General features: G+C 50.5%; 1 protein-coding gene across 1 annotated transcript in view; it reads right to left on the reverse strand.

Annotated features, from left to right (window-relative positions):
- LOC122544395 (fibroblast growth factor 14-like) overlaps window positions 1–10,664 on the reverse strand; it is a 26,539-nt gene that overhangs the window by 1,434 nt on the left and 14,441 nt on the right. The window contains exon 2 of the mRNA XM_043683641.1: window positions 3,563–3,761. Within this exon, the coding sequence (XP_043539576.1) occupies window positions 3,563–3,761 (199 nt within the window). The remainder of the gene's footprint in view (window positions 1–3,562; window positions 3,762–10,664) is intronic.

Here is a 10,664-nt window from a genome sequence, read left to right on the forward strand (position 1 = left end):
GGTGCAGGGACGGGCTGGGGGGGGGGGGGAAGGGGTGTAGGGACGGGCTGAGTGGGGTGTGGAAGGGGTGCAGGAACGGGCTGTGTTTGCGTGGCCGGACGTTGGGATGAGTGGGTGGTTTGCTCGGTACTACGCACTGGTTTAGTGATCGGTTTATCAGACTGTCTGTCTGTGATTGCCCTCACAGTTTCATTTTCGATGTGATAAGGTGGGGTTCGAGGGTCATCCTGTTGAACGGCTGGGCTCTGTGGTTCCGGCTTTGCCATCCCCTTTTCCCTGTAAACTGCTGTTTCTTGTAAACTGTTTGCCTCATTGTTCCCTGTTAGTTTGTAATTTGTACTGGTTAATAAAACTTTTTAAAACATCAACCAAAAATACCAACAGGAGAAGTCAGAGGTTCTGCTCAGTCTGAGGAAACCGGACCATGGTCAAGTACAATAAAGGGTGACTTGCTGAGGGGAGAGCACCTCTGTGGAGTTAATTCAGTTACCAACTGCATCTGACACCTCGCCACGTGGGGACATAAAAGGAATACGGCCCCTTCTACCTCTCACATTAACTTGCTAGTAAGACCTCTCAAAACTGTTCATGATTGGGCACTCAGATTTATTCCTCTCCCTTCCCCCAGAAGTCTTCATTATTCCTTGCATCTAACGCCCAGAGAGGACGTCTTACTAGCAAGTTAATGTGAGAGGTGGAGGGGGCCATATGCCCTTTATGTCCCCCATGTGGCGAGGTGTCAGATGCAGTTGGTAACTGAATTAACTCCACAGAGGTGCTCTCCCCTCAGCAAGTCACCCTTTAGTGTACTTGACTGTGGTATGATCCAATGGAGAGGCCCCACTTAGTTGACAGGCGAGAGTGATCACTGCAGATGCTGGAGACTGGAGTCAAGATTAGAGTGTGGTGCTGGAAAAGCACAGCAGGTCAGGCAGCATCTGAGGAGCAGGAAGATCGGGGGTCCTGGTGAAGGGCTTTTGCCCGAGCACCACTCTAATCTCCCACTTAGTTGATGCCTGATACCATGAGGAGGCCCCTCAAGCCAGTTCCCCGTTCAATGAGATCACTCAGATAACCCAAAAATCATGAAGCAGTTGTTCCTTATTCCACTGGGCATCTCAACAGAAATGAAGGGAAAATAAGGATAAAGAAGGAATTATTTACAGTACATACATGGAATGAAGCCTGAGGCCTACATTGCATGCGAAATCATTTGTCTCCCATCGGCCCTGTTTCCACTAAAGGTACCCTTTTCTTTCAGGGTTGGCCAGTTTGCCTGCTCCAGGTTCCCTCCCTTGTCCAGTTGTGGTATGTTTGCACGTTCCGGTAAACACAGCCGTAGTTTGTGTTCACTCTCTTTGCAAATTAACCCTTGCTGTCCAGGGAGCACCGATGGACTGCCCTCGCTCCAAGACCCTTTCAAACAGCTCCCTTCCCTTTGGAGGCAATTCTGGATTTGGTTTCCCCGTTTCGTGTTCTGATCAGACGTTTCCCAAAAACCCGCCGTTTTCGAAAAGATCTCGAACCCTGTCGGAAATAAAGGTTCGTGTCGCTAAAGCTTTGGGCCGTGTCTTCATCAGGACAAATGCAAGAACGCCAAGTTTCCAACCTTCCCAATTCGACGGGAAGAGAAGCTGCTGATTGGTCAGTAAGTCAATTCTGATTGACTGAGACATCGCTGCGGAGAAAGTTATTTAAAAGGTCATTTAAAACAAGCGTGCACTGCCTGAATTTATTTGCAGAAAGGGGAATGTTTCTTACTTCTGGCAAAATCTAGGAAATCTGGTATTCCTTTTGTCCTGATGAGTGCAAGACGTTAAAAGCTTTGTTCAGCAATAAATCCTTTGGAGCTGATGATTTGTAAATGGATGTCTTCCCAGTTTCTGTCTTGGCCAATCAGAGCAATGGTTTTTGGACTGATTCATGTCCACACAACCCCCTTGTCACCTTAAATGCACAGCATTACTATGACGCAGACAGAGACCAATCAGCCCATCTGTTCTGCACTGGCTTTCTGAGCATCTTACTATCTATGGTGACTCGTTAACATCGTTCATTCTAATGAGAGCAACCCCAGTCATACTTGGCACAATTAATGCCTCTCATCCCAGGTGGCCCAGTGGTTAGCACGGCTGCCTCACAGCGCCAGGGACCCGGGTTCGATTCCAGCCTCTGGCAGACTGTCTGTGTGGAGTTTGTACATTCTCCCTGTGTCTGCGTGGGTTTCCTCCAGGTGCTCCGGTTTCCTGCCACAGTCCAAAGATGTGCAGGTTTGGGTGAATTGGCCATGCTAAATTGCCGAAAGTGTTAGGTGAAGGGGTAAATGTAGGGGAATGGGTCTGGGTGGGTTGCTCTTCGGAGGGTCAGTGTGGACTTGTGGGGCTGAAGGGCCTGTTTCCACACTGGAGGGAATCTAATCTCATTCCCACCTTGACATATCCTTCCAGAACCGAGGCAGTAAAGGATGAATAAGGTTCAAAGTGAGGTCAACTCGATAATTTGTACAGGCTTCATGCCACCACTCTGATTTTGAATTCTGCGCTCCTGTTTGTAAAAAACTAACTCAACTCCAAAACACTTGTAGACACTTTTTTTAAACACCTTTCCAAACTTTCTCACACCAGGAATTGGAGATCAAACGCCCCTGGGGAAAGAGGAGTCTCTCCTTCCAGAGGAAGATTCACCTCAAGCAGCCATTATTAGCTGATAGCATCAACATTGTTCACCAAGGAGATTTCCACAAAGAGTTTTCCCATTTAGCATGGTATACTTAGTAAGTTGGCAGATGACACCAACATTGGAGGTGTAGTGGACAGCGAAGAGGGTTACCTCAGATTACAACAGGATCTGGACCAGATGGGCCAATGGGCTGAGAAGTGGCAGATGGAGTTTAATTCAGATAAATGCGAGGTGCTGCATTTTGGGAAAGCAAATCTTAGCAGGACTTATACACTTAATGGTAAGGTGCTAGGGAGTGTTGCTGAACAAAGAGACCTTGGAGTGCAGGTTCATAACTCCTTGAAAGTGGAGTCGCAGGTAGATAGGATAGTGAAGGAGGCCTTTGGTATGCTTTCCTTTATTGGTCAGAGTATTGAGTACAGGAGTTGGAAGGTCATGTTAGAGGTTTACAAAATCATGAGAGGCATGGATAGGATAAAGTCTTTTCATTGGGGTGGGGGAGTCCAGAACTAGAGGGCATAGGTCTAGGGTGAGAGGGGAAAGATATAAAAGAGACCTAAGGGGCAACTTTTTCACACAGAGGGTGGTACGTGTATGGAATGAGCTGCCAGAGGAAGTGGTGGAGGCTGGTACAATTGCGACATTTAAGAGGCATTTGGATGGGTATATGAATAGGAAGGGTTTGGAGGGATATGGGCCGGGCTGGCAGGTGGGATTAGATTGGGTTGGGATATCTGGTCGGCATGGACGGGTTGGACTGAAGGGTCTGTTTCCATGCTGTACATGCTGTCCTCTATGACTCTATGACCTCCAATAACAGTCAAGGCATTTGTGAGGTTTATGGAGGGTGAGAACTAGTGAGCTCCTGTGATAGTTGCTTTACCTTCTATGAGTTTGGGAAGGAAGTGTGCAGCCCTCTTCGTTTTCTTCACCCTGTTGCCTTTCATGATCTCCCCTTCCTTGTTGATGCCGAGGTACCAGGACCGACCAGATTCTCGTTGTCGGTACAGGACTGAAGAGTATGTCACATAGTAATTCTCAAATACGGACTCTTTGAACTTGCATTCAGGTGTGAAGTGCTCCTGCAGAGTTTAAAACAAGAGTAACTTTGCTTTCTGAGCTCTCAAGTCGCGACCTTCACCATCACTTCCTCTTCGAGTTTTGGATCCGATTTATGGAATAGTCAAACTCTCAGGCTTCTCAGTCTCTCTCACACACTCACAGGCCTCACTGTCTCTCTCACTCTCACAGGCCTCACTGTCTCTCTCACTCTCACAGGCCTCACTGTTTCTCTCACTCTCACAGGCCTCTCTGTCCCTCTCACACACTGACAGGCCTCACTGTGTCTCTCACACTCACAGACCTCACTCTTTCTCTCACACTGACAGGCCTCATTGTTTTTCTCACACTCACAGACCTCACTGTTTCTCTCACACTCACAGGCCTCTCTGTCTCTCTCACATGCTCACAGGCCTCACTGTCTTTCTCAAATACTCACAGGCCTCACTGTCATTCTAACACTGACAGGCCTCACTGTCTCTCTCACACTCACAGGACTCACTGTGTCTCTCACACACACAGGCCTCACTGTTTCTCTCACACTCACAGGCCTCTCTGTCCCTCTCACACTCACAGGCCTCACTGTCTTTCTCAAATACTCACAGGCCTCACTGTCCCTCTAACACTGACAGGCCTCACTGTCTCTCTCACACTCACAGGCCTCACTGTCTCTCTCACACTCACAGGCCTCACTGTCCCTCTAACACTAACAGGCTTCACTGTCTCTCTCTCACACTCACAGACCTCATTGTTTCTCTCACAATTAGAGGCCTCACTGTCCCTCACACACTCACAGGCCTCACTGTCCCTCTCACGCACTGACAGGCCTCACTGTCTCTCTCACACACTCACAGGCCTCACTGTCTCTCTCACACACTCACAGACCTCACTGTCTCTCTCACACACTCACAGACCTCACTGTCTCTCTCACACACTGACAGACCTCACTGTCTCTCTCACACACTGACAGGCCTCACTGTCTTTCTCTCACACACTGACAGGCCTCACTGTCCCTCTCACACACTGACAGGCCTCACTGTCTCTCTCACACACTGACAGGCCTCACTGTCTCTCTCACACACTCACAGATCTCACTGTCTCTCACATACTGACAGGCCTCACTGTCTCTCTCACACACTCACAGGCCTCACTGTCTCTCTCACAGGCCTCACTGTCTCTCTCACATACTGACAGGCCTCACTGTCTCTCTCACACACTCACAGGCCTCACTGTCTCTCTCACAGGCCTCACTGTGTCTCTCACACACTGACAGACCTCACTGTCTCTCGCAAACGCTGACAGACCTCACTGCCCCTCTCACACTCACAGGCCTCACTGTCCCTCTCACAGATGCACTGGACTCACTGTCCCTGTCACACTGATAGGCCTCACTATCCCTCACTATTGCAGACCTCACTGTCTCTCCTACACAATGACAGGCCTCATTGTCTCTCTCACACAATGACAGGCCTCACTGTCTCTCTCACACACTCACAGACCTCACTGTCCCTCCCATACTGACGGGCCTCACTGTCTGTCTCACACACTCACCGGCTTCACTGCCTCTCTCACACACTGACAAACCTCACTGTCTCTCTCACGCACTGACAGACCTCACTGTCTCTCTCACACACTGACAGACCTCACTGTCTCTCTCACACACTGACTGGCCTCACTGTCCCTCTCTCACACACTGACAAACCTCACTGTCTCTCCTACACAATGACAGGCCTCACTGTCTCTCTCACACAATGACGGGCCTCACTGTCTGTCTCACACACTCACAGGCCTCACTGTCCCTCTTACACACTGACAGGCCTCACTGTCTCTCTCACGCACTCACAGATCTCACTGTCCCTCTCTCACACTCACAGGCCTCACTGTCTCTCTCAGATGCTGACAGGCCTCACTGTCTCTCTCAGATGCTGACAGGCCTCACTGTCTCTCTCACGCACTGACAGGCCTCACTGTCTCTCTCACACACTCACAGGCCTCACTGTCCCTCTCTCACACTCACAAACGTCACTGTCTCTCTCACGCACTGACAGGCTTCACTGTCCCTCCCACACTGACGGGCCTCACTGTCTCTCTCACGCACTCACAGATCTCACTGTCTCTCTCACACACTCACAGGCCTCACTGTCCCTCTCTCACACTCACAAACGTCACTGTCTCTCTCACGCACTGACAGGCTTCACTGTCTCTCACACACTCACAGGCCTCACTGTCCCTCTCTCACACTCACAAACGTCACTGTCTCTCTCACGCACTGACAGGCTTCACTGTCTCTTGCAAACGCTGACAGACCTCACTGACCCTCTCACACACTCACAGGCCTCACTGTCTCTCACACACTCACAGGCCTCACTGTCTCTCTCTCACACTCACAGACCTCACTGTCTCTCACACACACTGACTGGTCTCACTGTCTCTCTCACACACTGACAGACCTCACTGTTCCTCTCACACTCACAGACCTCACTGTTTCTCTCATACTCACAGTCCTCACCATCCCTCTCACACTCACAGGCTTCACTGTCCCTCTCACACTCACAGGCCTCACTGTTTCTCTCATACTCACAGTCCTCACCATCCCTCTCACACTCACAGGCCTCAATGTCCCTCTCACACACGCACAGGCCTCACTGTCCCTGTCACTCTGAAAGGCCTCACTATCCCTCACTATCTCAGGCCTCACTGTCTCTCTCACACACTGACAGACCTCATTGTCCCTCTCACAGTCACAGGCCTCACTGTCTCTCTCACACTCATAGACATCATTGTCCCTCTCACACTCACAGGCCTCACTGTCTCTCTCACACTCACAGGCCTCACTGTCCCTCTCACACACTCACAGACTTCACTGTCTCTCCCACACTCACGGGCCTCACTGTCTCTCTCACACACTCACAGGCTTCACTGTCCCTCTCACACACTCGCAGGCCTCACTGTCTCTCTCACACACTCACAGACCTCACTGTCCCTTTCACACACTCACGGGCCTCACTGTCTCTCTCACACACTCACAGGCTTCACTGTCCCTCTCACACACTCACAGGCCTCACTGTCTCTCTCACACTCACAGGCCTCACTGTCTCTCTCTCACACTTACGGGCCTCACTGTCCCTCTCACACACTGACAGGCCTCAGTGTCTCTCTCACACTCACAGACCTCACTGTCTCTCTCACACACTGACAGGCCTCACTGTTTCTCTCACACACTGACAGGCGTCACTGTCCCTCTCACACACTGACAGACCTCACTGTCTCTCACACACACTCACAGGCCTCACTTTCTCTCTCTCACACTCACAGACCTCACTGTCTCTCACACACACTCACAGGCCTCACTGTCTCTCTCTCACATTGACAGGCCTTACTGTCTCTCTCACACACTGACAGGCCTCATTGTCTCTCACACTCTCACCGACCTCACTATCTCTCTCACACACTGACAGGCCTCACTGTCCCTCTCTCACACACTCACAGACCTAACTGTCTCTCACATACTGACAGGCCTCACTGTCACTCTCTCACACACTCACGGACCTAACTGTCTCTCACATACTGACAGGCCTCACTATCTCTCTCACACACTGACAGGCCTCACTGTCCCTCTCTCACACACTCACAGGCCTCACTATCTCTCTCACACACTGACAGGCCTCACTGTCCCTCTCTCACACACTCTCTCACACACTGACAGGCCTCACTGTCCCTCTCTCACACACTCACAGGCCTCACTACCTCTCTCACATACTGACAGGCCTCACTATCTCTCTCACACACTGACAGACCTCACTGTCTCTCTCACACACTGAAAGGCCTCACTGTCACTCGCAGATGCTGACAGACCTCACCGTCCCTCTCACACTCACAGGTCTCACTGTCCCTCTCACAGACGCACAGATTTCACTGTCCCTCTCACACACGCACAGGCCTCACTGTCCCTGTCACTCTGATAGGCCTCACTATCACAGGCCTCACTGTCTCTCTCACACACTGACAGACCTCATTGTCCCTCTCACACTCACAGGTTTCACTGTCTCTCTCACACTCACAGGCCTCACTGTCTCTCTCACACACTCACAGACCTCACTGTCTCTCTCTCACACTGACAGGCCTCACTGTCTCTCTCACACACTGACAGGCCTCACTGTCCCTCTCACACACACTGACAGACCTCACTGTCTCTCACACACACTCACAGACCTCATTGTCCCTCTCACACTCACAGGTTTCACTGTCTCTCTCACACTCACAGGCCTCACTGTCTCTCCGACACTCATGGGTCTCACTGTCCCTCTCACACACTCGCTGGCTTCACTGTCCCTCTCACACACTCGCAGGCGTCACTGTCTCTCTCATACACTCACAGACCTCACTGTCCCTTTCTCACTGACAGACCTCACTGTCTCTATCACAAACTGATAGGTCTCACTGTCTGTCTCTCACTGACAAGCCTCAGTGTATCTCTCACACTCACAGGCCTCACTGTCCCTCTCACACTCACAGGCCTCACTGTCCCTCTACATTTCACAGACTGTGTTCGTGGGACATGTAACCCTGTAACATTCAAGCTCAGTTTAATTGAGTACGGGCCTCACAGCCATCACTGGCTTGCAATGGACAGATCCTGTTCGGCTCACGGGAAAAGTGAGGGAATAGGGGAATGTCAGATAAAATGTGTATTTAAATCCAGAGGAGCAAGAATTAGGCAGATTAACAGCAGCCATCCAGGCCCTCAATCTGACTCCACAACTTAATTCGGATCGACCTGTGCCTAAATCCATTTACCTGCTTTGACACCATTTTAATTATCCAACAAAATAAAATCCCAGTATTAAAATACTTCAGTGACCCCCAGTAACCACAGCCAACCTGGAGGAAGAGATTCAGATTTCTGCTGCTGTTTTTATGAAAAAGCCCTCCTGACTGGCACCACATCCACAGGGATCTGCCCACTCCACCCCCCACTGATGCTCAGGAGTGGCAGCGGTGTGTACCATCTACAAGACGCCCTGCAGAAACTCAGCAAAGATCCTCAGACAGCACCTTCCAAACCCACGGCCACTTCCAGCTCGAAGGACAGGGGCAGCAGATACATGGGAACACCACGACCTCCAACTTCCCCCTCCAAGTCCCTCGCCATCCTGACTTGGAAACATATTGCCGTTCCTTCACTGTCGGTCGGTCAAAATCCTGGGATTTCCTCCCAGAGGGCACTGGGGGGCAAACCCACAGCTGGTGGACTGCAGCGGTTCAGGAAGGCAGCTCACCCCTACTTTCTCAAAAGGGGCAACTAGGGACGGGCAATAAATGCTGGGCCCAGATAGTGACACCCACATCCCACAAAAAAAACAAGTAAAAAAGGAAATTTCCGCCAACTTGCAAAACTAAGATCCTTGAAACTATAATGCCAACATTACCATCACTGATGCCAACCTATAACAACTGCAACACTGTCCGATCTGTTCTTCACAAGCAATTCAGACTGACCTGTCTTATTTTTGGACTCATTCTCATCTCTGTGTCTTGTGTTACTTTTTCTTCTTGTGTTTTGCGATCGACAAACTCAGTCGTTTGCTTAATTGAAGCAAGTCTGGTTCGGTTAAGTCGATTCTTGTTTTAAAATGGATGTTCCTTTGGGACTGGGAGGAAGGCATCCACAAGGCAGGGAATCTTCGAAGGTAATCTTGCTGTGACCAACTACGAGGCCGGGTCAGTCACCAAAGAGAGCCAGGTCATTACTGCGTCACCCAGGAGCTGAACAGCTTGGAATATCCTGGGGCAGAGCTGTGGCCAATTCGTGAGCCTCACCTGGATTGGTCAGTACAGCTACATTACCCTGAAACGCCCAGGCTCACCCAGGCCTCATATTTCAACCTTTTCTAACTCAGACCAATCTATTACCCCAGGGCCCAGAGCTGAATCCAGGTCCTCGATAGAGTTGGTCAAATCGGTTATCCAATTTGTATGCAGCCCTTTATAAAAGGCATCCGCTTTTCCGAAGGAACTGGAGACACTTTCCCTTGACAAATGATTAGATTAGGTTACTTACAGTGTGGAAATAGGCTCTTTGGCCCAACAAGTCCACACCGACCCTCTGAAGGGCAACCCACCCAGTCCCATTCATTTACCCCTTCACCTGACACTATGGGTAACTTAGCATGGCCAATCAATCCTAACCTGCACATCCCTGGGCACTATGGGTAATTTAGCACGGCCAATCCACCCTAACCTGCACATCCCTGGGCAGTATGGGTAATTTAGCACGGCCAATCCACTCTAACCTGCACATCCCTGGGCACTATGGGTGATTTAGCACGGCCAATCCACCCTAACCTGCACATCCCTAGGCAGTATGGGTAATTTAGCACAGCCAATCCACTCTAACCTGTACACCCCTGGGCACTATGGGTAATGTAGCATGCCCAATCCACCCTAACCTGCACATCCCTGAGTGCTATGGGTAATTTAGCACAGCCAATCCACTCGAACCTACACATCCCTGGGCACTATGGGTAATTTAGCATGGTCAATCCACCCTAACCTGCACATCTTTAGACTGTGGGAGGAAACCCACGCAGACACGGGGAGAATGTGCAAACTCCACACAGGCAGTTGCCTGAGGCGGGAATTGAACCCAGGTCCCTGGCTTCGTGAGGCAGCAGTGCTAACCACTGGGCCGTAACTGATGCTGAAAGACATTTACATGAGACTAGGAGGAATTCAGCCCAGTCTGAGGAAGACATAAGGACTGCATTGCTGGTCACAGATGACAAGCTGAGTAAGGTGCAGAAGCACTGACGACACATTACATCGCAGATCGACTATAAATGAAGGTAGGAGTAATCCTCTTCGTTCTCACAGGAGCCGGTCTTCTGTGGGCGGCACGGTGGCACAGTGGTTAGCACTGCTGCCTC

Source organism: Chiloscyllium plagiosum, chromosome 48 (assembly GCF_004010195.1).
Source record: "Chiloscyllium plagiosum isolate BGI_BamShark_2017 chromosome 48, ASM401019v2, whole genome shotgun sequence".
Lineage (NCBI taxonomy): Eukaryota > Metazoa > Chordata > Chondrichthyes > Orectolobiformes > Hemiscylliidae > Chiloscyllium > Chiloscyllium plagiosum.